This window comes from Trichosurus vulpecula, chromosome 4, assembly GCF_011100635.1.
Source record: "Trichosurus vulpecula isolate mTriVul1 chromosome 4, mTriVul1.pri, whole genome shotgun sequence".
Lineage (NCBI taxonomy): Eukaryota > Metazoa > Chordata > Mammalia > Diprotodontia > Phalangeridae > Trichosurus > Trichosurus vulpecula.
Genome location: NC_050576.1, coordinates 191,770,950 through 191,797,453, shown reverse-complemented (window position 1 = coordinate 191,797,453; position 26,504 = coordinate 191,770,950). Strand labels below are relative to the sequence as shown.

At 44.5% G+C, this 26,504-nt stretch overlaps 2 protein-coding genes across 2 annotated transcripts; one reads left to right on the top strand and one right to left on the bottom strand.

Annotated features, from left to right (window-relative positions):
• The first annotated feature begins 11,064 nt into the window (after window positions 1-11,064).
• LOC118848901 (glial fibrillary acidic protein) lies at window positions 11,065-23,586 on the top strand. The gene is made up of 9 exons (XM_036757950.1): window positions 11,065-11,529; window positions 13,555-13,615; window positions 13,981-14,076; window positions 14,851-15,012; window positions 15,472-15,597; window positions 15,791-16,011; window positions 17,186-17,229; window positions 20,548-20,633; window positions 21,169-23,586. The coding sequence occupies exons 1-9, from the start codon at window positions 11,078-11,080 to the stop codon at window positions 21,205-21,207; spliced, it is 1,287 nt and encodes a 428-aa protein (XP_036613845.1). The 5' UTR covers window positions 11,065-11,077; the 3' UTR covers window positions 21,208-23,586.
• Window positions 23,587-24,929: 1,343 nt separating this feature from the next.
• Window positions 24,930-26,168, bottom strand: FAM187A (family with sequence similarity 187 member A). Its single transcript, XM_036753698.1, has one exon. It carries the CDS (start codon window positions 26,166-26,168, stop codon window positions 24,930-24,932), a length of 1,239 nt encoding a protein of 412 aa, XP_036609593.1.
• Between the last annotated feature and the right edge of the window lie 336 nt (window positions 26,169-26,504).

The following is a 26,504-nucleotide window of genomic DNA, read 5'->3' as shown; positions in this document are numbered from 1 at the left end:
AGGCAAATCATTTAACTGCTGTTTGCCTCAGTTACTTCATCTGTAAAATTAGGAGCAATATAACACCTACTTCCCAGTGTTGTGGTGAGAATCAAATGAGATAATATTTATAAAGCACTTTGTAAACTTTAAAGTACAATATAAATACTACCTATTTATTTGGTAATTTTTTTTATTTCAAACTTAAATACAAAATGAGAAAAGAAAAAACAAAACCATTGCCATGAACACAGCAGACCATAAGAGAAGATTCAATATAAAACAATAAATTTCCATTTCAAGAAAACCTATATAATAAATACTATACATTATTTGCAAAGCTGCCCAGCTTTTCTTTGCTTCCTTGATGGCTTTGTTTTATTCTCTGCTGTGCACTTTTTACTTTATTTTTTTCTCCCTCCCCCCACCATCCTAAAGAAGACTACAATTAAGCATTTATATATGTACATATACATACACATAGATATCTATAAACATATACATAACTACACATACACATATATGTAAGACCGCACTATGCTTATTTCCTCCTATCATCTGTTTCTCTGAAGGTCGATAGCGTCTTCCTTCATAAGTCCAAGTCTTTCCATAGTTTTCTAAATAAACCAACTCATCATTTTCTACACCACAGCAATATTCCAACCCAATCACCTTCTATCTGAGAGATTGTCTATGAAAGTTTTTTCCCCGATTTTCTACATTCCTTCTATTCTTGGCTCCATAGGTTTTGTTTATGCAAGAAAATTTTAATTTAAAATAATCAGAATTATCCTTTTTACACTTCAACAATGCTCTCATCTTATAATATAGTTTAAGGTCTGATACTGCTGAATCTACTCCCTTTCCATCTTTTTTCCTGGTTTCTTTGAAGTTCCTGACCTTTTGCTCTTCTGAATAACTTTGTTACTATTTTTTCTAACTCAGTAAAATAATTTTTAGTAATTTAATTGGGATGACATTGAATAAATAGATTAGATTAAATAGAATAGATAGATTAGTTAGGTATAATTGTCATTTTAAAAATTATATTGGCTTTGCCTACCCGTGAACAATTCAATTGTTTAGATCTGAGTTCATTCGTATAGAAGGTGTTTTACGTTTATGTTCATATAGTTCCTGTGTCTGTTTTGGCAGCTATACACTCAGGTATTTTATATTGTCTAGATATTTTAAATGGTCTAAAACAATATTGAATAATATTGCTGACTCATAGTATAGTTTCTATTTTTCACTTTTGATTAAATCTATTTTAACTTCAGCTTTATCTGAGATCATGATTACTATCCCTGCTTTTTTATATACTAAATTCTACTCCTTCCCTTTGTTTTATCTTTGCTTATATCTCTCATTTTTATAATGTTTCCTGAAAGCAACATCTTGTTGAATTCAGATTTTTAATCTGCTATCAGTTTCAGTTTTATGGGTAAATTCATTTCATTCACATTCTAGGCTTCAATTATTTTTTGTATATTTTCCTGTTTTCATCTTCTCACCTTTACTCTACCTCTCTTCTCTATTTTACTTTACTTCTACCAGCTACCTTGCCCTCCCATTCCTTAACCTAAGGACCCCTCTAAAAGTCCCTCCCTTATCTTCTCCCCCACCCTATTGACCTGCCCTCTTATTTCTTTCTGAATTTAGAAGACTTTTATGCCCTCCTAAATATATAATATATATAATATATGTGTGTGTATGTGTATGTATGTATGTGTGTATATATATATATATATATATATATATATATATATATACATATATATATATATATATAATACATATATCCCTCTTTAACCTATTCCCAATGAGAGTAAGGTTCCAGCACTACTTGCCCCCCCCAGCTTCCTCTATATCAATTTTTTCCTTTTATGTCTTATTTGTATGAAATAATTACTCTTTTTTATCTCTTCTTACACAGTTTTATTTTTATAGAATCATCCCACCATGCTCAGCTCAATCCATGCCTTTTTTCAAACTACCCAAATAATGATGACGATCATAAGAATATTGCTAATATTTTCACATATGCAAGTAAACAATTTGACCTTATTGAGTCCCTTATAATAAATGCTACCTATTAATATTTTTAAAAATTTCTATTCTGAACATAATTATCAAAAATGGGTATTTGCCTATATAACAGTTCTCACACTTTTTGATCTCAAGAGCCCTTCACATGCTGAAAAATTGTTTAGGATCCCTGTTTATGCAGGTTATATCTATCAATATTTATAAATTAGAAACTAAAATGCCTTAATATCATAAAAGTAGTTTTGACCTCACATACCTCCTGAAAGTATCTCAGGGGACTGGCAGAGCCAAGATAGTAGATCATGGCAGCCACCCAACTGAACTGTCCCAACATTCCCCTCTAAACAACTTTTAAAATAATACTTCAAATCAAATTTTAGAGTGGCAGAGCCAACAAAAGATTGAGGTGACACATTTTTCCAGCCTAACAAAATTTAAGAGGTCAGCACTAGAAGTCTGTGGTACAGGGGTGGAGGCCTATTTAGAGCCCACATGTGTAGTGATGCAACAGCAGCAGCAGCTTCAGGGGCTCTCAGTCCAGAGACATTCTGGTTCAAATTTCCAGGGAAGAGAGGAGCACTGGTGGTTGTTCACAAGGGAGGAGGCATCCTGGTCACAGTTCCAGAGCAAAGAAGAGTGCTAGAGCTTTCAGGTGCAGGGGATCAGGAACCCTTCCTGCATAAAGACCAGAACACAGACCAAGAGAGCAGTGACCATACGGATCCTAGAATCATAGCACTTGGGAGCACCAAAAACTTGCAGACCCCCAGAACTAGCTCTGAAAACAGCAACACAAAAAAGCCTGAAGCTTGGCACAGTGCCTTCCCACTCCTAGGTAAGCAGAGATCCAAAAGTTCAAAGTCAAGAAACAGGATGGAAAAATGAGCAAACAAAGAAAATTGACCATAAAAAGCTACTAAAGTGGCATGGAAAACCAACACATAAACTCAGAAGAAGACAAGAGTGTGAAAACAGCTACCAAAACCCCTCAAAAATGCTAATTGGACCCAAACTCAAAAAGAATTCCTGAAAAAGTTAAAAGAATAAATAAGAATGGTAGAGGGAAAATTGGGGAAATGATACAAGAAAATTATGAAAAGAGAGCTAACAATTTGGTAAAAAGAGGCTCAAGAAAAAAATGAAGAAAATAACACCTTAAAAAATGGAATTGGCCAAATGGTAAAAGAAGTACAAAAAGTCACTGAAGAAAAGAACTCCTTAAAAAAGCAAAACTGACCAAGTGGAAAAAGAGGTACAAAAATTCACTGAAGAATAGAATTCCTTAAAAAAGCAAAATTAACCAAGTGGAAAAAGAGGTACAAAATCTCACTGAAGAAAATAATTCCTTAAAAATTATAATTGGTTATCTGGAAATTAATAACTCCACGAGACATCAAGAAACAATAATATAAAATCAAAAGAATGAAAAAATAGAAGAAAATGTGATATATTAAGTTAGAAAAACAACTGACCTGGAAAATAGATCCAGGAGAGATAATTTAAGAATTATTGGACTACCCGAAGCCATGATCAAAGAAAGAGCCTAGACATCATACTCCAAGAAATTGTCAAGGAAAACTGCCCCAATATCTTAGAACTAGAGAGTAAAATAAAAATTGAGAGACTCCACCAATCACCTCCTGAAAGAGATCCCAAAATGAAAACTTCTGGGAATATTATAGCCAAATTCTAGAGCTCTCAGGTCAAAAGGAAAATACTTCAAGTAGCCAGAAAGAAACAAATCAAATATTGTGGAGCCACAGACAGGATCACACAAGATTTAGCAGCTTCCAAGTTTAAGGAGAAAAGAACTTGGGATGTGATATTCTGGAAGGCAAAGGGGCCGGAATTAAAACTAAGAACAATCTACCCAGAAAAACCAAGTGTAATCCTTTCAGGAGAAAATGGATATTTAATGAAGTAGAGGACTTTCAAGCATTCCTGATGAAAAGACCAGAGCTAAATAGAAATTTGGCATTCAAACACAAGACTCAAAGAAAGCATAAAAAGGTAAACATGAAAGAGTAATCCTAAGGGACTCAATAAAGTTAAACTGTTTACATTCCTGTATGAGAAGATGATACATATAACTTTTAAGAACTTGTAGCAACAATTTGGCTAGCAGCTCTTATGGGGTGTAAGACCCAACAAGACTAGCAGCAAGAGCTGCTAGCACAGGTTCTTTAATCTGCTTTACTAAGGAAAGCAACTTTAAGGGGTTAATAATCTCACCTTAATTAAACATACAAATATCATTCACTTAGTTCAGGAGGAAAAGCCAGCACCCTGAACTTCAAAACAAATACAAACAAATTGCAAACATCAACAGACAGACCTTGTCTGATTCAAATCTCAATTCATAGTTACCAGGAAAGCATCAACATCTGGGTTTACAAGCTGGGGGGCTCTTAACAACGGCTGCCCAGAGTCTCTTCAAGTCACATGCCACTCTTGCAGTGACTGAGAGCCCCAAAAGTCAAACACCAACCTTGGATCTTATATACCATCTCAAGGCCCTGGGGGCACTTGATTACCTCAGTGCTGAGAAGCACTCAAACAAAGAACAGTGAAAAATCCCATTTAGGGTGTGGGAAAGTTAATCCCTAGTACCACCATATACAAGTCAATGACTCCTGATTGTCTTAGTGCAGAGAAACATTCCAAGACAAGATCCTACTTTATCTGCCCCATTCAAACCAAGGCCAGAATCATTAAAGGCACTTAAGAGAGGATCCCACCTTAATTATTGATACAGACCTTTATCATTATTAGGGCAGTTAAAAGGAATTTACATACACAGAGGACAATGGGTGTGTATTGATTATGTTGGAATGATCTCAAAAAAAAATGAAGAGGTAAGAAAGAGGGATGTACTGGGCAAGGCAGAATCCAAAAATGTTTCTCACGTAAAAGAGGTGTTGCAAGGAAAAACATTTACATTGAAGGAGGAAATGGGGAAGTGAGCAGTGCTTGAACCTTACTCTCATTGGAATTCATTCAAAGAGGGAAGAATTTATACACACACACACACACACACACACACACACAAAGAGGGAAGAATTTATACACACACATATGTATACACACATATATGTATACACACACATATATACATACATGCACATACATATATACATACATATACACACTCAGTTGTATATAGAAATAGGGAGGAAGGGAATAAGAGAAAGAGGGAGTGATGATAAAAGGGAGGGTGGATTAAGGGAGGCAGTAGTCAGAAGCAAAATAGACTTTTGAGGAGGGACAAGATAAAAAGAGAGGGAGAAAAAGAAATAGAAGAAAATGGAACGGAGAAAATACATAGTAATCATAACTGTGAATGTGAGTGGAATGAGCTTCTTCATAAAACAGAAGCAGATTGCAAAATGAATTAGAAATTAGAAACCTATAATATGTTGTTTCCAAGAGATACATTCAAAACAGAAAGACACACACATAGTTAAAATAAAGGAATGGAGCAGAATCTAATATGCTTCAGCTGAAGAAAAAAGGCAGGGATAGCAATCACAATCTCAGACAAAGCAAAAGCAAAAAATAGACCTAAATAAAAGAGATAATCAGGGCAACTACATTTCGCTAAAAAGGTAGCACAGACAATGAAGTAATATAAAAAATGTTTACAGCAAGTTTCTCTAATAAAGGCCTCATTTCTCAAATATATAGAGATCTGAGTCAAAGTTATAAAAATAAGAGCCATTCCTGAATTGATAAATGGTCAAAGGATGTGAACAGGCAGTTTTCAGAAGAAGAAATCAAAGCTATCTATACTCATATAAAAATGCTCTAAATCATTGTTGATTAAATGAAAACCTCACACATGCCAGAAATGATCAGTGCTGGAGGGGATGGGGAAAATAGGTACACTACAGCGCTGTTGGTACAATTGTGAACTGTTCCAACCATTCTGGAGAACAATTTAGAGCTGTGCCCAAGGGGCAATAAAATTACGTGTACCCTTTGACTAAACAGTGCCACTACTAGGTCTGTATCCCAAAGAGAGCAAAGGAGAAGGAAAAGGACCTATATGTACAAAAAGATTTATAGCAACTCTTTTTGTGATGGCAAAGAATTGGAAATTGAGGATGCCCATCAATCGAGGAGTGGCTGAACAAGTTGTAGTATATGAATGTAATGGCATACTATTGTTCTGTAAATGATAAGGGGGGTGGTTTCAGAAAAACATGGTAAGAACTATATGAACTGATGCAAAGTAAAGTGAAAAAACTGGAAGGTGGTTGTGTACAGTAACAGAAATGTTGTAAGGGTGATCAGCTGTGAAAGACTTGGTTATTCTAATTGATACAATGATCCAAGAAAATTTCAAGGGACTCATGATGCAAAAATGCTATCCACCTCCAGAGAGAGAAGTGATGAACTCTGAGTGTAAACCGAAGTATAATTTTATCACTTTAAAATTTTTTCTTGCCTTTTTTTTTTACAGGATTGCTAATGTGGAAATATGTTTCCATGATTTCACATGTAAAATCGATATCCTATTGTTTGCCTTCTCAGTGGGTGAGAGGGTAGGTAGGAGTGAAGGAGAGAATTTGGAACTCTAAATTTAGAAAGAAAAAATGTTAAAAATGAATAATGATCATTTAAAACAATAAAATGAAATAAAATCCAGATCGCTGATTTCATAGGTATAGGGAATTCCTGGCAAAACCTCTTCTACCAATCAATATTTGCAACCTCATGTCTTCATTGCCTAGGTCACTGAGAAGTTAAGTGACTTGCTTAGAGTCACACAGCCATGTGTCAGAGAAAAAAACTCCAACCTAGGTTTTCCTAACTCCAAGTATACTTTTTTTCCAATATGCTCAGTGGTGGCAAATCTGAGGGTAGACTGGAGTTTTGAAAACAGGAAGACATCAGGTTGAGCTATATTTGGTGATGAAGCAAGGGAATAATCCCCTTTGGAGTCAAAAACTGAACGGTTAGTATAAAGGATAAAATGGGTTTTGTTAAAGGACATTCTCTCTATTTAAACTGGAGCTCTGGCCTGGGCAGCTGGGCACTGCCACCTAGCTGCCAGCTAGACACTTCACTCTCACTCAGTATCTGCCAGGACATTGGCCCTAGGGTCAGCCTCTGAAGGGGCTGACAGCTTCTGCACTTCCCTACTTATTCTCCTCCCAACCAGGATCTCTGGACCCTTTTTAGTCCATGCTCTGTTGAGTTCTCTGCTTCTCCAAGGGGATAACTCACTTGGATCATAGGTCTAGAGCTGAGAGGACCCTCGGGGGCCGTCTAGTCCAATACCCTTATTTTATAGAAGAGATAACTTTGAGCCAGGGAGGTTGTGACTCACCCACAGTCACAAATTAATATATTTCATAGGCAGGATTTGAACCTAGGTCCCTGGACTCCAGAATCAGGGATCTTTCCAATGTGCTATGACAATATTCCTAAGTCTCAGTTGTTTTTTTTATTTTTTATTTTTTTAAATGAGAGGGTTCAACAAGATAAGTTGATAAATCAACAAACATTTATTAGGTGCGTGCCTGAGCTAAATGATCTCTAAGGTGCCTTCTAGTTCTAACATTCTTTAAAAATATATAACCAAGGATCAAGGACAACTCCAAAAGATTCATGATGGGAAACACTATCCACATACAGGAAAAGAACCATGGAGTCTGAATGCAGATCAAAACATTTGTTTGTTCTTTTTTGTTCTTTTGTTTCTTCTTTCTCATGGTTCCTCCCATTGGTTCTAATTCTTCTTTACAACATGACTAATGTGACACTATGTTTAATATGAATGTAGATGTACAGCCTATGTCAGATTGCACGCTTTCTCAGGGAGGAGAGAGGGGGAGAAAATTTAGAACTCAAAATTTTATGGAAGTGAATGTTGAAAACTAAGAAATGAATAATTTAATTTAAAAAATATGACCAAGGGTCCAGACCTTGGCTAGCTGACTGACTCCTCAGCTAACCTCTGCCTTCCTCCGTGATCCTACCCTCTGCTGGCCTGATGTTCTTGATGCTGGAGTTCTGGACCGTAGAGGGAGTGGGTAAGTGAAGGGAGAATATCATCAGGAAAAGACCCAAGTTGGAAGGCAGGGAGAGTGGTCAGATGAAGCCGAGGGCCTCCAGCTGTAGTTTGGGGTGCATCTGTCCTGCTGGGTGTATCTCAGAATCAAGTCTGTCTTTGTGATTGTCTGGGTAGGGGATGGTAACGGGCTATAGGGTTGGAGGCAGGAACAGGAGCAGGGCTTCAGGGAGGGTTAGGGAGGGAGATGAGGCAAGGAATTAGGAGTGGGGATGCTCTCACAGCTATCCCCTGGGTATGGTGATGGGGCAGGTCACTTGCAGATGGGCAGTGATTCAGAAAGACAGCAAGTAGCAGAGAAGGAGATTTCTCAAGGCTCTTATATGTCACTAGTCCATCATGATCATTAGAAAAGCAAAGAAGGGCTACCTAGCTTACTTTTGTGATTTATTATTCCCCATCCACTGGCCTTCCTTGCTGTTTCTCAATATGACACTCCATTGCCCAGCTCTGTAAATTTTTACTGGATGTCTTCTGTGTTGTGATAGCCTCCTCCTGGCTTTCCTGGATTCCTTAAAGTCAGCTAGAATCCTGCTTCTCCAAGAAGCCTTTCCCAGACCCCCTTAATGTTAGTGCCTTCCCTCTGATTTATCATCTATCTATCTACCTATCTACCCATCCAACCATCTATCCATCCACCTATCTATCTATCTATCTATCTATCTATCTATCTATCTATCTAATCTAGATATAGTTTGTACGTGTTTGCATGTTGTCTTCCCCATTAGAATATGAACTCCTTGAGGACAGGACTATCTTTTGGCATTCTTTGTAACCCCAATACTTAGCACAGTGCCTGGCACTGTATGTAGTAGGCACTTAATAAATGCTTTTAACTAGGCTTGATAGCTGGAGCTTTACTTTGTCTTGGATGTGAATGGCAGGATGTTGGTGGGAGGAGTACATAAACCTGCTGAATCCCACTGGAAATGTCCTCAGTGTCTCTCTGAAAAATGAAGATGAAAAATTCCAGCCCCTCAGTCTTGCCCACTCCCTTATTCCTTTCAGTCAGCCCTTTTCTACTTGGGAGGATCCCAAGCCTTTCCTGAACCCTGCCTCCAGGGTTCTACAAGTGCTCCAGACCTAAAGGCCTTTGGGTAGTGTAAGCTCTGGGACCACAGACCTCATCTTGCTCTTCCTCCTATGGGGGCTCAGGGGTAATGCCCAGATCTGACCCCAGCCCAGGCTGGCGCCACTTATTGGCCAACTGTAGAACAAGCTTTAATTGGAGACAATGCTTTGTGATTCAGACTCAAGGTTCCTCTGAGTTTCCCAGAGAAACTGTGGTGGGGAGGGACAAGATGGCTTTGTAAAAAAAATTGGGGAGGGGGCAGTTGCTACAAACTAGGGCTGGGGCCTCTCTCTGGAGATGATTTCTCTTTTAGCTTTTGGTCTCCCTCTCCCCCCTCCCCCACCTCTGCTCCCCTTACCCAGCCTCTTCTGCTCACTGCATGACTCACCTTGGCACAGACACAATGGCACCAGGGTGGGCATGGAGCCCACTGCCTACTGCTCATCAGCCCTACTCCACTTCTTTCCGAGAAGCCCATTGAGCCCAGAGCTTGGGCAGCACCCTGGATTGGCAGTCTTGCATCCCTGGAATAAAAGCAGCTTCACCTCCTGGGGGGTTGACATTTTTCTCCTCCCAAACCCCTCAGAACAAAAATCCTTTCAGCAAGTGCCCAGGCAAGTAGAAATCAGCAGCCTGAGAATAATTGAGGCAGGGGCGGGAGGTGTCGGGGGGAGGATGCCTATCTCACAGAAGCCCAGGGAGTCTGGGACTGGAGCTGGAACTCTATGTTATCGAAGCAAGAACACTAAGGTCTGGAGACAGGACAGGAACCAGGGGTCCCAGACACCAGAACTCCCGGTCCAAGGTTTACCTTAAAGGGTAACTTGTTGTTCCCAAAGTTCTCCTCCCCATCTCCCTATTTCCCAGAGTACCAATCCCTAGCTCCTCTGCCTGAGAACTAAAGGATCTGATGTGTGGGAACTCAGGGGCTATAAATCTTCAGTGAGATATTGTGGGGGAAGGGAGAGGTGGAGTGTTGGGGAAGGGACCCTGGGAACTCTCCCTGGGAGACAGCTCCGCACAGCACAGCCTCCAGGGCCATCTGTAATGGCTTTGTGGAGCTGTCCAGTCCTGGGCTCTGACGGCCCAGTCAGAGGAGGCTTATGAACCAATGCAGGGTGACGTGGTTGGGAAGGCCAGAGGACTCCCATGCCTTCCTCTGACTCATCCTTGACCAACCTCCCCAACCTCCACCACCACCCCCAAAGTGATTCCTCTCTTCTGTCAAGAGGTGCTAGGATCATGAGATAATGGGAAGAGTGCCAGAAAGAAGTCAAGAGGGTCCGAGTTCTGGCCCTATTTTTGTCACTAGCTACCTGAATGAACTTGGACATAACTGAGGTCTAGACCTCAGTTTGCTCTTCACCAGGATGAGAGAATTGAATTAAAAGGTCTTAATGGTCCCTTCCTGTTTTGAGATTTTAGGAGCCAGGTTTCCAGACTGATAGGTCCTAGCTAAGCTTCAGGTCCAAAGCTCTTAGTGTAGAGGGAAATGGGTAGATGGAGAGTCTTGGGGAATGGCAGTATCCTGGCCTATGTTCAGAAAAGGGAATGTCCTCAAGAAGTCCTGTGTGTGGAGTGGGAAGGACTATGAGGTATATCACAGTAGAACAATTTATTCCAATTCCCTGGAGAATACAAAGGCCAGCAAAAATGCAGGGAGACCTTCTTTCTCTCTCTCCCCCTCCCTTCAGGAGAATAATGAGATGGGGAGAGGGGAGGGGGAAAAGAGGGCTCCCCCCCAGGGGGGCCTTTGGTCAGTGCCTCATTCCTTTCCAAGGAACAGTGCCAAAGTAAACATGGGCAGTGCCAAGCACCAACAGCTCAGGGTAGTGGAGCTGGGTGTGCCTTTCTATAAAGCCCCCTTGGGGCCCTCTGATCCAGCCAGAACCAGGGCCAAGATGGACAGACGGCGCATCGCCTCCTCTGCCCGCCGATCCTATGCCTCTGAGGTTGTGGTACGCTTCCCGGGCGCCCGCCGTGTGGCTCCAGTTGCCCGGTTCTCCCCGAGCAGAATGCCACCTCCAGCTCCCACTCGGGTTGACTTCTCAATCGCTGAGGCACTCAATGCCAGCTTCAAAGAAACACGGTCCAGCGAACGGGCCGAGATGATGGAGCTCAATGACCGCTTTGCCAGCTACATTGAAAAGGTCCGTTTTCTGGAGCAACAGAACAAGGTCCTGGCAGGGGAGCTCAACCAGCTTCGGGGCAAAGAGCCTACCAAGCTTGCTGATGTCTACCAGGCTGAGCTGCATCGGCTTCGGTTTCAGCTGGACCAGCTGACTGCAAGCAGTGCCCGGCTAGAGATAGAGAGGGATAACCTGGCTGAAGATCTGGCCACCCTGAGACAGAAGTGAGTAGGTGGTTGTCCTAAAGGAAAAGGGAGAGGAGAGGGTGCAGTGTGACTTTGAATAGGTTGGTTGTCTTCTCTGGAGCAAGGTGCTGGGTAACCTGGGGTGAGTTAGGACCTCTCTGGGCTTCAATTTCCTGATCGGAAAAATGAAGAGGTTGGAGGTCCCTTCTCAGTTTAAGTCTATGATGTTATGGTCTGTTTCCCCCAACTTAATAAGAGTGGTCCCTGCTTCCTGGGTCTGCCATGAGGCTGCAAAAACCAAGAAGAGATGAAGCTAGAAAAGGCAGGGAGAGTAGACCCTCAGGGTGAAATCTGGAAGCCACCAAAGACTCTCATTCTCAGTTTTCTCCCCCTGGGAAAATGTGTCTGATTCTTGGAGCAGTAGCTCATTCTGGAGGAGGAGTATGGGACAGGTGCTGGGCTGCCTGGACTCTGGCAACTTTTGCCTGACTGGGTTACTCTGGGCATCTTGCTTGACCTCTCTGGGACTCAGGACTTTGTAGAAATCAAGGGGAGAGAAAGGGATGTGAGTGTCAGATGGAAAGAGAAAGTCAGATTATGGGTGTATATGAAACTGTGGTTCTTGCTCTGCAGACTCTGGTTTTGGGAGTCTATTAGTCACTCAGTTTATCAGTCTGCTCATCCCACGGCCTGTGAGCCGGCTCACCCCTGTGAGCAGAGTCCTGTGCTGAGCCCACGGGGAGATACACACACCCCTACAGGGGAGCTACCAATCTGACCAGGCACATAAGAGAAGCGTCCAAAATAGAAACAAGAATGGACTCTTGGGTAGACCTGTGGGCATCAGTGCCAGGGGAATGCATGGGGAATGCATGGGGAATGCAAGGAAGTCAGGAAGTCAGGTGGGAAGAATTAAGGAAGGCATCCTGGAGATGAAGAGGAGTCTTGAACAGGGCTGGGGAGGAAGGAGAGGGGAGAGCTAAAGAGTGAGTATAGAGTGGGATGCCAGGAGGGGTGTGAGACCACTGTTAACATTATTCTTCATGGCCACCTCTAAGAATTTGGTGGTCCTTTAGTTATTCAATTAATCAATTTATTCATACCATAGACCAACTATCCCCTGTGGGCAGAGCCCACAGCATGGCAGGGAGATACACGCATCACCAGGCACTGCCTGGATATAGATTGGAAAATAGAAGCTGGGAAGTCCAGAGAATGAGTTAGGATAAGGAGCCAGTCTAAAGAGCCCTTGATTTGCCAGGCAGGAGTCTGAGCAGTATGGTAGGGCCAGGCTGACATCCAGATTCAGAGATGTATTCCTCACTCCAGGGCCATGTGGACAATCTGCTCACATGCTCTTAATAGGCATGTTCTCAGATAGCCTGTGGTGCCCAGGGTTGAATGGGCAATAGAAAGAAACCCCACAGAGAAACTTCTGGGCCATTGGAGGGGGCCGGAAGGAAAGAGGAGGGGAGGGAGTATTTTATATGTGTGCATATCATTGACTAGAGAGAAGTACATGGGTTGGTGGAATAACACATGTATATGATCCATTAACGCATGACTTTGGATGGGTCACTCCCCCGACTCTGGACCTCTGTTTTCTCATCTCTTAAATAAGGGAACGGGAACCAGGTGATGCCTGAGGGCCCTTTAGGCCCCAAGAATTTATGACTAGGATTCTATCCAATGTGTGTTGGTGGGAAAAGGTGTCCAGTGTTGGGGTCAAAGGTTTTATCCTCCCCTTAACTTCCCCTTTACCCCAGAGGACTGTTGTGGTCCTTCTCTCTGTAGCCCTCAATTGTCTCATGGGCCATTTTAGGCCATGTAGCATAGAGGGTAGAGCGCTGGGCCTGGAGTCATGAAGACCTGAGTTCAAATCCAACCTCAGACACTTCCTAGCTATGTGACCCTGGGTGAGTCACTTAACCTCTATTTGCCTCAGTTTCCTCTAAGGATCATAATAATAGCACTCACTTCACAGGGGTTTTCATGAAGATTAAATGAGATCATATTTGTAAAAAGCACCTGGCACATACTAGGTGCTTATTCCCTTCCCTGCAGGCTCCAGGATGAAACCAACCTTCGGCTGGAGGCAGAGAACAACCTAACAGCTTATAGACAGGTCAGGGAATTTGGAGGGGCTGGAGGGAACCAGGGTAAGGTGGCAGCATCTCCTAAGCTCAGCCTCTCCCTGTCCCTTGTCTCTGTCCCATCCCCTGTTTCTGCCTCTGTCTCTCCCTATTCCATCATCCTTAAGCTCTGCCTTCTTTCCCTGTGCCTGGCTTGTCTCCAGCCCTGTCTTTGTCCCTGTTCTGCTCATTCTCTGTCCTACTCCCTTGTCCCAGTGAAGAGCCCTGTCCCTGGAGAACAGAGGCTGGGTGAGAGCTGAGGGATAAGGAGAGTGTGTGTATGTATATGGGGTGGGGCAGTGGGGAAGGGGATGATGTCCTGGGGTCAAAGCTCATCCTACTCCTCTCCTTGCTGCAGGAGGCTGATGAAGCTGCTCTGGCCCGCCTGGATCTGGAACGGAAGGTCGAGTCTCTGCAGGAAGAGATCCGCTTTCTCAGGAAGATTCACGAAGAAGTGAGAAAACCAGGATGTACCAGGATTTCCCTTCTGCTTGTATTCCCTTGGCCCCCAAAACATAAAGGCACATGCTGGACAGTTACATGCACACAAATCCCCAATGCTCATTACAGCTACAGCCATAAACAATCTGCTTCTTTCTCCTCTCTTCGATTTTTCTGTCTCTTACAATCTCTCTCATCTCTGTCTTTCACTAACATACACACACACAATCTCTCTTTATCTCTGTATCTCCTTCTTTGTTTCTGTCCCTGTGTCTCTCTTCTCTGCTCCCCTCCCTCCATCTGTCTCTCATGTACATGCACTATCTCTCTGTATCTTTCTCTCTGGGTCTCTCTGTCTCTGTCTCTCTGTCTGTCTGTCTGTCTCTCACATACACACAGAATTTCATCCATGTACACAATCACCTCCTGAACCTTCAACCTTCACCCTTCACCTCCCCTGGCAGCTAGCTTTCCATCGTGGTGCTAGCCTTGCTCTATGCTCCAGAGTCCCTACCCCCAGGCAGAAGAGAGAAGGACAAGAGAGGAGGCATTCCATGGATCTATATACTCAGGATGCTTAGATTCCTTCCTACCCTGGCTAGGGCCATGATTACTTCTTGTTCCTATTTCCCTAACTTGTACTCGGGCCCCATTGCTTATCATCTCCAACCCTCGGTCTCTGGAAAGGGAAGAGGAGGGATCAGTGAGGTGGAAGGCAAAGGAAGGTTGGTCAGATCTAGTACCTGGGAGATACCCAGTCCTCCAAGCTCTCCCCTTCCCCATCCAGGAGCTTCGAGAGCTACAGGAGCAACTGGCCCAGCATCAGGTACATGTAGAACTCGACGTGGCCAAACCAGACCTCACTGCTGCCCTCCGTGAGATCCGAACCCAGTACGAGGCTTTGGCCTCCAGTAACATGCAGGAGACTGAGGAGTGGTACCGGTCCAAGGTAGGCCTCTCCTCTCAAACCCTTCCTTCTGAGTCCCAGGTGTCCTAGCCCTGCCCTGTGGGTACATTTCCCTTCCTCTCCTCCCCAACAGAAATACCAGTTTGTTCTGATTCTACCTTTGTAAGATACCTTGTTCTTTTCACACTTAACATCTATCACTTCCCTTCACAGTATCTGTTTGCTCCTCTGAGAAAGGAAGGGTGTGGCAGGGGAGGGAGGAAAGAGAATGTGGACTTTGGTCGGCATGGGAGGGTAGATACACTCTAGGGTGTCTAGGGTTAATGGAATTTTGGGAGGGCACTGAGGAAGGTATCAAGGTCTGCCCCCCACCCCCACTAGACCCATACTCCTCCCTGGGCCTGCATCTTTTCCCTCCCCCACTCCCCCCCAATGCCAGCCTGAGTTTACCCCACCACACCTACCCAAGCCCACTGATTTTCTTTCCTCTACCCTCTCCAGTTTGCAGACTTGACAGATGCCGCAGCCCGGAATGTGGAGCTGCTACGCCAGGCCAAGCATGAGGCCAATGAGTACCGTCGACAGCTGCAGTCACTCACCTGTGACCTGGAGTCCCTTCGTGGCACTGTGAGCAAGAGAGGGGGGCAAAGATCCCACTATTGCCCACACGGGCACGGACCAAAACAATGTACCCCCTGTGCTCACCCCCTGAGGGACTGGGCTGAGGGTGCTTAGGGTATGGTGCCCAGGGGTGGTACCCAAGGGTGGTGTCCCAGGATGGATCCCATATAGACACGAGCTATGGGGTTTGTTTGGGAAGAACGAGTCCCTGGAGAGGCAGATGCGGGAGCTGGAGGAAAGGCATGCCAGGGAGGCAGCTGGCTACCAGGAAGCATTGGTGAGGCTGGAGGAAGATGGACAGAGCCTCAAGGATGAGATGGCCCGGCACCTGCAGGAGTACCAGGAGCTGCTCAACGTCAAGCTGGCCCTCGACATTGAAATTGCCACCTACAGGAAACTGCTGGAAGGAGAGGAAAGCCGGTAAGCTTTAGCTGCTGGTGCTGATTCCACACTCTGGACCCTTACTAAGAGGTCCCATCCTCAGAACCCTAACTAGCCATTTTAGTAGCCAGGGCAAGCAGCACAAAATTCCCCTTAGCAAGTGACACTCAATATACCCTCAAAGATAGCTGGGGAGGCTACCATGGGGATGGGTCAGGGAAAAGGTCATCTCTCATATGACCACAAGTATACTCTCTCATAGCTTTCTATTTTAACTGATATTTCTTGTTAAGCTCAGTTGTTTCTATCCTGCAAAGATATGCAATACTGTCATCACATCTAAATTTTGGTACCCTAGGGCAAAGCTCCATTCACCCTGCCCTAGTTATGGCTCTGCCCAGTTCTGACCTACGCACTCTATTCTCAACCCAACTTATTGACCCCTTGACTTTATTCCCATGACTCTTTGACCCATCAGGCTCCTGATGCTTCTCTCCTTGTCCATCAATGCCAGAACCTGCTTGTTAGCATAAACAATGCCCACCCTCTTTATGTGGCCTTTGGTGTCCTATTCAAACTCCTCCCTATCCTTACCTTCCCCAGTCATCCTTCTCCCTCCCTGTCATCACTTCCTGTCCCCATTCCCGTCATTCCCTACCTTCTCTCCCATTACCTGCTACTTCTCTCCACCCATAACTGTTTCAAAATTCAACTGCTGAGAATTACTCATCCTCTTTCTCCTCCTACCTTAGGATTTTTCCATGCCCTCCCCCCAAACTTCTAACCTCACTCTATATCATCAAAGTCATCTCTCTCCCTTCTTTCTGGGTCCGTCTCTTTAGGGAGTCTTCTCAGACTCGGAGAAAGAAAGTATACTTACAGCACCTATTTGTTACTTAAAAATCCCTCAATTCCTCACCAAGACATGTCTGATATTATCTGTCTGGGAGGCCAGGAGGATGGGCAGGAGCCCATGGAAACCAGCGCACACAAATTCCCATGACCTTGGAGAAAAATCACACAGATCTCCCATCTCTCAGCCACTAGGTCTGGAAAGGGCTATTTGTGACTGGGATAGATAAAGGCACCCAAGGTTGTTTTGACCCTCATTTTCTGCCCTGACTTTCCTAGGGAACAAAGTAAGTTGCGGGTCTCCCTCACCCCCAGACCCTTCCACTTCTGTTCATCCTGCTCATTTTCTGCTCCCTTTTAGCATCACCATTCCAGTACAGACATTCTCCAATCTGCAGATCAGAGGTCAGTGGGGATGGCTGGAGTGAGGGAGTGGGGTGGGGTGTGAAGGCCTGGGGAGGGAGGAGACCCTTGAGGACCCTGATGGGAAAGTTCCCATTGCTTTGTCCCATGCATCTGTTGGAGTAGCAGAGTGCCATCTATCTGTTCTAGCGTCTATGAAGTAAAGAGGGTCTCCACCTTAAAGGGCTATTGTGAGCACCAGGGTTTCTTGTTAATATACACTCTCTGAGGATTCCCTGGGTGTCCCAAGGCAGTTCCCAGATAACCCTCTAGCCCTTTCTTCAATAGACCTCAGCTCTTACCACCTGTTCTCCCACCTCAGGCTCATTCTTTGGGGGCCTCAGAGGGGAACAGAAAACAGTCTCTCAACTTCCCTCACCATTCTCCACCCCATATCTCACATAATCCTCTGAGGATTTTCTAGGGGAGGGGTCCCTCCAATAACTCCAGGGAAGAAGAGGCAATGGAACATAGCCAGTAAAATTCTGGGCTTGGAGTCTGGGAACAATCAACAAATATTTTTTAATCACCTACTATGTGCCAGGTGCCACATGTTCTACGTGCTTGGGATACAAATAAAAGGGCAAGATAGGTCTTGCCCTCAAGGAGTTTACATTCTACCGGGAGTATACATGTTCACAGATAAGAAATATAACATACATACACAATCGTTTCAACATGCGGCTGGAAGGGTGAAGGAAAGTACTAACCACTGAGGTAATCAAAACTAGAACTGGGCCTTCAAGGGAGCTAGAGATTCCCAGAGGCAGAGACGAAGAAGATTTGGGTTCAAATCCTACCTCTGTCACTTACTGTGTGACCCATGGACTAGTCACTCTAGCAGCTTCCCTGGGATTTATCTATTAAATCAAAGACAAGTTGGGATTTGCCTTGGTGGAGAGAGCTCTCCATTCAAACAGCAGGGCTTTCTTCACTCTGAGGAAATCTTATTAATTACAAGGAAAAAGTCAAGGGATAAAAATTTACACAGGGGTGGTGGTGGTGGTGAAGGAAGTTACTAATTTCCATGAAGTCTCAAAATAATAGTTATCATTGATATTCAATATAATGTAAATAGAGATTAGGCCTAATTTCTCTTGGCTCCCTGGCTCTACTTGTAAAAATGGAAGGGTTGGATTCCATCACTTGATCAGTTAATCAGTCAATCAACCGGCACTTATAAAGCACCTACTGTGTGTCAGGCACTGGGGATACAAAAACAAAGAATGAAACAATCTCTAATCTTAAGGAGCTTACCTTTGATTGAGTTAACAAGTTCATATTTAAGTGATAACCAGCACATGTTTGATACATATATACAAATGCAAAGACATATGTTCTGAACACACAGAATAAATATGAAGGAAACAAATACAAATAAATGCAAGGTAGTTGGAGGGTACTAGCAATTGAAAGATCAGGAAAGGCTCCATGTGGAAGGTGGTGCTTGAAGTAAGAGAGGGATTCTATGAGGCTGAGGTGAGGAGGGAGTGCATTCCAGGCATGGGAGATGGCCAGTGTAAAAGCATGGAGGTGGGGAATGCAGTGAAGAACAGAAAAAATTCAGTTTGACTACATTATAAGTACAAGAAGAGAAATAATGTATAATGGAGTTGGAAAGATAGGTTAGAACCAGGCTAGGTTTTGGAAGACTGTAAAAGCTAAACATAGTTTACATTTTATCCTAGAGACAATAGTGAGCCACTGAAGTTTATTAAGTAAGGGAGTGACTCGGTCAGATCTATGCTTAAGGAAAATACAATCTTTGGAGATTGTATAGAATAGAGGTGGTAAATACATAGATAACATTTGATTTTAAAACGAGGTCAATATGTGGTCATCTGGGATCCTTATATATGGATGACTCCCCCCCCCCACCCCTTCTCTTTGGGTTTGATGCTACTGGTGTAAAAGATGGGCTGGGGGGAAAAGAGACTTAAGGCTTGAGTCCAATTAGAAGGTTATTGCAATAATCTGTTGATGAGGATTTGATCTAAGGTAGTAACTGTTTGGGTAGGGAGTCAGGATGGATATGTGTATGAGGGAAGGGTTAGCCAATGCTGGAGATGATAACCAGAGTTTTCTGAGAGGAAGCCAGGTCTCAATGAGGACAAGTAGATGGAAGCAGCATGAGAAAAAGAGATCCATGATGGAGGGATAATTATTCACCATGAAATGGGAATTCCAGAGGGCACACTGAAAGGGTGGGAATATTTGGAATGGAACATGGGTATGGAAGAGTAAGTTGAAGATAGTTTGCTCCTTGGTGACCAATGATTGAGTAATACAGGAATAAGGGAAGAAACAGGTAGTGGGAATTGTTAGCCATAGGAATAGTAATGGGTGGCCAGCCCATAATATCCAAGGAGGGTTTCATGACCCCTAAGGTCCTTTCCAGCTGCAGAGTCTCTAAGCTGGAAGGGATCTTAAAAGTATATTTAGTCTGCTCCTTTCATTTTACCGATGAGGATGTAAAGTCAATTGACTTCACCAACACCGTGCATTTATTAAGTGACAGAGCCAAGCCTTGAACCTAAGTATTGTGATTCCAAGTTCAAGGCTTTCTCCAGTACACATGCAAAGAAAACCTATGTGCTAGTCCTTGAATGTCCAAGGACTCAACCAAGATTCATTTCCATAGTCACAGAATGTCAAAGCTGGAAAGGACCTTAGGAATCATCAAGAACAAATCCCTCAGTTTACAATTAGGATGCAACTGAGGTCAACAGGGTCAAACTGTGTCCGAGGTCACACAGAGAGGTAGCAGTACGCCCAGGACTTGGTCAAACCAAGGTCTTTCATTGCCCAGTCCAGGGTTGTTTGTTTTTCCACTACACACAGAGTTTTCCTCCATTTTTCCCCCTTGACCACTATTGGTTTGTTTTGAGAATCTCCCCTCAATTCAGCCCAAGGCTTGGTTTTCTTATCCCTCTGGTTATATTGTACTGTGGGTAGCACAGAGAATTATGTCCCCAAGAGCTTCTCTTGTATTGAGTAAAGCTTTATATTCCCTGTTCTTAATTTTAAAAACAGGCAAGTGGAGTATTTAATCTCTCTTTCTCCCAAGAGGAGGAGAAACAAAGAAATGAAGTTGCTTTAACTTCTTCAATGTGATCCCTGACTCATTCTTTCTGTGAGTTGGGTGACCTTTGCTCTCCACTTCTGTGGTAGGAAGTATTTTTTCTTGGGGGTGGCAGAAGAATGGAATATTATCTTGGGGCTCAGCTTGTATGACTGGGGGTGGGTGGTAGAGTAACATAGATGGGGGCCCTGGTGCCTAGAGTGCCTGCCCTTAAGAAAATGGCCTTTTCTTGTCCACAGAGACCAGCTTGGACACCAAGTCTGTGTCAGAGGGGCATCTCAAGAGAAGCATTGTAGTGAAGACTGTCGAGATGCGTGATGGAGAGGTAACTGACTGGAAGTCTGGAAGGAACCCTTCCCACCAGCCCAGTACTATAAGAATTCATTATCTAGGGGTTTCCCAAAGGTCCAGGGTAGAGGGAGGAGCAGTAATCTGTGTCTCATGGGGAGGGATAATGTGGAAGCGAAAGCAATCAGAAGACAGAAACCCAAGCCACTATCCACTCTTCCTCTTCTTCCCAATTTGGCTCCAAGACTGTATCTGTAACCTATAGGCAGAAATATCCCTATTATAAAGAAGAGTAAACTGAGACTCGAAGTGCCTACATAATTTGCCCAAGGTCACACAGCTAATGTTAGAACTAGAATCTGAAAGAACCCAGGGGAATACAGGTTATTAGATAAATGATCCCAGTTAAGAGTAAAGGAATTATAAGCATGTCCCCTTCCCACATTTGGATGCGTAGGAAAGGGGAGTCTGGAGAGATGGGCTGTAGTCTCCTAAGTCAGGGAAAAGGTCCTTGGGCTAACTGCGCCTTGTCTTTCCTTTCCACCAAACATGTCCTATCTCTCTCCATCTAGGTCATTAAGGAGTCTACGCAGGAGCACAAAGATGTGTGAAGTGGGGTACACCCAGATAGCCCCTACAGCAGGAGGCAGAGTAGCTGCCTTGATTCCTAAGTGAGAAGTTGTAGGGTAGGCGATTTATTCAGATACAAGTCCCATAGAACAAGGCCTCTTCCCCTCCCCCACCCCCACCCCCAGCCTCTTGGCCAGCTTTGTCTTAGGCTCCCATCAGCACTACAGCTGATGCTACACTTGTCATAGTTTCTCCGATTCTCCAGTCCAATTCCTACTAACTGGACAGGATAAGCCTCTAGTGTCTGTATTTCTGGCACTAATCATAAGGGGATGATGTTAGAGACGCTTAGGAATCAGTCTGGTTTAGGCTAGTAGGGAGGAGACTGAAGCAGAGGGAAGAACATTGCTGGAGGTTGCTCCCCCTTGACCCTCCCCACATCCTAGTTTCTATGGCAACTATTGCCAGGGCACCAGGAAGCCCAGAGCTGTCATTCCTAGACTAGGGGGAGCGAAGGGTGGCGTTGGAACTTATCGGGGTGGGAGTTGTAGAGGGTTGTCTGGGCCCCTTATTATCAGGCTGAAAGAGAAGAAATAAGATCTAGCAAGGGGAAAGTAGGGGTCCTCGGGCAGGACAAGGCAAGAGGTTGATCTCTTGTTCTCTGGCCCTGACCTGGGAGAGGCTGGGGATACTGATGGAGGTAGTTATTACTCAGTTACAACTCACATTTATATAACTCACATTATAACTCACACATATTTATATTTAAGGTTTACAATTCATCTCTGCTTGCAATAAGTCTGTGAAGTAGGCAGAATTATTATCTCGATTTTAAAGAAGAGTAAAGTGAGGCTCAGAGAGCCTAAGTTCACACAGCTAGCTCTAGAATCAGGATCTGAACCCAGGTCTCCCTACTCCAAATCCAATACTCTTTTCCTTTGTCTTCTGAGTTCCAGGAGAATAAAATACCCCAGCTGACTTCAAGAATCATTGTTAACACAGTATATTGTCACTTAGGTTTTAGGATGATAGATGTCCAGAGAATCAGCATTACAGTACCCCCTCCACTCCATCCCCACCCCCACCACCCCTAATGTGGTTGCAGTAGACCCATTTAAGGGGATTAAGGCTTGGAAAATGCTTATACTTGGAGAAAGCCATTCGGTGTTCCATTCTTAGCACGTCAAACTGGGAGGGAGGGAGAAGAAGCAGAGCATTTCTTTTGGTATAGGAAAGTCTCTGGTGTATGTTGAGGGACGGAGGGGATCAGAGGTGGGGAGGGAACAGAGGAGAGAGTTGTTCAGGTAATTCCCAGATTTGGGGGTCAGGAGGGGCCTGAAGAAGGTCGAATGGAGACTTGAGATTCTGATCTGCAAGAAGCCTGGAGGTGGAAACCTAGTTCAATGGAACCTTCTCTCCCTCTCCCCCTTTTCTCAGTTGGAGCCAGGTGGACGGAGCACAGATCACAATTCCCCTCATGCTTCACTAGCTGCTTCATCTGGCCTCTGGATCATGGCAATTAAGAGGTTAACATCCTCTTCCCCAGGCCAGATTCTGCTGGGAAAAGTACAGCTAGAGAGACCACCAAGCTTAGGGGAGCATGTAGTCTATTTCCAAGGCCCCCTTCCTGCCCAGTCAAAGTCTCAGTCCTTTTTATACTGCTTCACCTCCACAGCCCTTCACCCTCCCCCATCTTTTTCCATTTTTTCTCTATATACACTAGATTCTAAGCCCGATCTTGGTTTCCCCTCCCTTCTCTCCCTGTCATAAATTCAAATAGGAGACTCTAATTTCCCATTTCATGGCATAAGTTTTAGGCTCTCCAGCCAAACTTAGTGGAGTGTTCCTTTTCCCCAACAATTCCCCCTGCCCAGAAAGAGCCATGCTAGGTACCATGGGCGCTCCCTACACACTGCAGAGGCTGTTTGGATGACAGCAATACCTGTCCTCTAACCCTCTCTCACACGTTGCTGATTAGCTGTATTTCTAATGTATTAATGACCTTCTGTAGTACCTCTCTCCCTCCCTTGCTCCCACCGCACACACCAGCCTGGGCCCCATTTTTTATAATGGGAAAACTAAGGAGTAGAATCAGGGGAAGAGATTAGGCTGAAAAGGCTTAGATCTAAAAGCAGTGCTTGGCCCACTGTGTCTCCTTAGCATCTCGTAGAAGGCTTTGTTGGGTATGGGATTAGTAGTAGAGCCTAAAAAGTGATCTGGGTGCTTTGGTTCCAAGACCCCCCACTTCATTCACACCAACAGGCTAGACCTTGGGAGATCATGGAGAACCTTTCTTCCTTCTCAAGCTTCCTTCCGCCATGACTTGTCTTTAGTTCTGTCACCTACTGCTTCGCTATTACTGACTTTAATCTAGTCAGTTGCAGAGGATAAATAATAAAGTGTGATCTGCATTCCCTGGAGTGAGGACCTGATTTGTATTGGAGAGGGAGGTACCGTGGACAGAACTGAGGCAAGAGCAAACTTTGCTGTCTCCCCTAGCCCCACATTCCGTCATAGCTGGGAGCCACCCATGGTTCTTTCCTCCTTTCCTCTGGTTCTTATCCAACACCAATTTCCCCAATTCCATCCCCAATCAGGGTTTAACTAGGGCTCACTGTGCTAGTTTTCAGATCTGGGTCCCCACATGGGCCCAATAACCAACCTCCTTCTCAACCAATTGTTCACACATCACCTGTGAGTCTTATCTCCTACCACAACCTTTCCTAGTTCATGGCCCAGAAAAGAAACTGTCTCAATATCACTCACTTAGACCCCTACCTTATTTTTTAATCTTTTCTCATTGTCTCAAGTACCCCATAGCCCTGCCCCCCTTCCGCCCTCGCCAACCTAGGCAACTCTGGCTGCCTGTGGTAGGATGCAGGCTGGGAAAGATTCTGCAGCTACATCTTCCTCCCTTTGCAGAGATAGGAGACCATGGGTGTGGGCACTATCACGTATACTGTCAGACACACTTGAAGTGTTTAGTTGGCTTTAATGAGCTGCTTTTTCCCCCCTCCTTTTTAATGATGTGTTACAAGGGAAGGTCACTGGATAGGAGAAAAGGAAAGGAGCCCATCTCTCGGCTCTAACACCATACCCATCTCCCACGGGGAGAGCAGGTTTAAGTATGGAGTAAGACAGTGCCAGCCTCATCACAGTCACCCTGACCCCAGACCTTTATCTCCTCTCCATTTCCCTAGCCTATGCTAATGATACTGCTCATTCAATAGTAGGTTGGGGAGTTATAACAACAGTGTGTGCTTCTGCTTCCTGCTCTCCACTTCCTATCTGTGGTGCAGTATCATTAGGACTTCTTACATTTAACTAATAAAGGTAGTTTACAAACAAATGATATTTTTAAAACGTTTTTTAAATCAATAGCATTGAGGTCTTCTCCAAAAGAATCGATCAGCTTCCCAAATCCTCCTCTATCAACATGGCCATCCCTATTTTCCCCACTAAACCAATGCCTACTTGACCATCTTTTAAGGAAAGATCTAAGACTCATCTCTTGGCTCTGACTTCACACATACCGACTTTAGGGGAAGGGAGAGCAAGTCAGTTCCTGACCCCAGGCCCTTATCTCTTCTCCATTTGCCTAGTCTATGCTAATGAGACTGTTCATTCAATAGTAGATTGGGGAATTATAACCAACCACTTCCCTAGTCTCCACTTCCTCCCCATGGTGCAGTATCATTAGAACTCTAACCATTTAATTAATATATTTAACAAATAATTAGTCTTTAAGGTCTAAGGGAAAAGCCTATAGATCAGGGCAGCAGGTAAAGAAGTAACAGCAGCAGCGGCATAAGTGAATGAGGATGAAGACAGCTGTGAGGAACATGTAGCCCACCAGGGCAGCCTGTAGGGCGTATTGGGTCTCAGGGTCAGAGAGAGAAGCATAGTAGCGACCCCCAGATATCACGGTCAACCGGAAGCCAGCTACCATCTCCCCTTCTCGCCAACAGTAATAGATTCCCCTATCATTCAACTGGGCGAATCGGATATGGAATTGATTGCCATGGTCAATGAATATCCTCATGGACCGGTTGACCCCCTTCAGGAAGCTGGTGCGATACAGACGGAGGTGGTCCTTGTCCCAGGCTATGGCATGTTCTGGACGAGCCCCAGGGCAGGAGAGGATAAGCCCATGGCCAAGCCTCTGTTGGTGGAACTTAATGGGTACTTTGGGAAGCCAGGGCTTGCTGCCCAGCTTAGAGATGAAAGTATAGATGGCCATAAGCCCCAACTGTGGCTTCTTCTTGCAGGGCACCATGCAGCTCCGGATCATTAGCTCAGGTGGACGGTGGTTTCTTGCCATATTTCGCAGTTTTCTCGGCACTGCCTGGGAGCCACAAGACACCACATCAGTCACACTCTTTCGGAACCGGGGGGAAAGGCCTGGTTTATTCAGGTAGCAGAGACCAATCCGCCACTGTTCACCCCTGACGCCACAGCGATCACAGTGGGTCCACTCCCAGAAGGTAGTGAAGATGTAGAGGTTCCCATGCTCCTCATCCCCAGGAGGTGCCTGGCCTTTGTCAATGAATGCTGCTACCATCTTTTGACTACTTTGTATGTCCACGTCATAGCCATAGAAATAGTCACCGTGGCGTGTCCCACAGAGGTAGAGCCCTGAGTCCTCAGGCTGTGCACGGAACACCAGTAAACTGAACATTCGGATGCCAAAGCGGGCCAGCATGTTGCTGCCCACCCGCACTTGTCCTGAATCAACTACCACCCGCCCATCAAAATCTGTCAGGACTCTGGTGTGGTGGCTCCCTAGATGCTGTTGGTAGTACCAGACCACAGCGGGCACCTCTTCAGGTTTGCAGTGACAGGGGAGTTCAAAGCTCATGTCTGCCAGGTAAGCTGCATTATCGAACATCAAGAAGGCAGGACAAGGGATCTTCTGAAAAACATTCTCCTTTTCTACCAATTCAAAAGCCCAGAGACTTCCCCAGCTCCAAAGCAGCAGCAGAGGGGTGTGGACCAGGCTCATACTGGTAAAGCCAAAGAGTTAGATGGAAGGAAGTGGGGTAAAACCAAGGGGCGAAAGAGCTTTGGGCTTTAGAGGCCTCCCAACAAGTGTTGCTGTGTAAAGTGGGCAGGGTTAACAGGGAATCACTCCCCCAGCTCAGTTCGTAAGGAAGGACCTTTCTGTAGAGAAAGCAGAACCCAACTAGGAGTGTTCCCCACCCCGTTTTTTGTTCCTTTTGAAAATAAGAATGCTTCTAGATCTGATCCTATTTCATGGGAAAAAATCATTCTAGAACCAGTCCTTTCTGTTCTGTTCTAGAATGCCTGTGTGGAGGTGATGCGATGGTGACCAGATCTG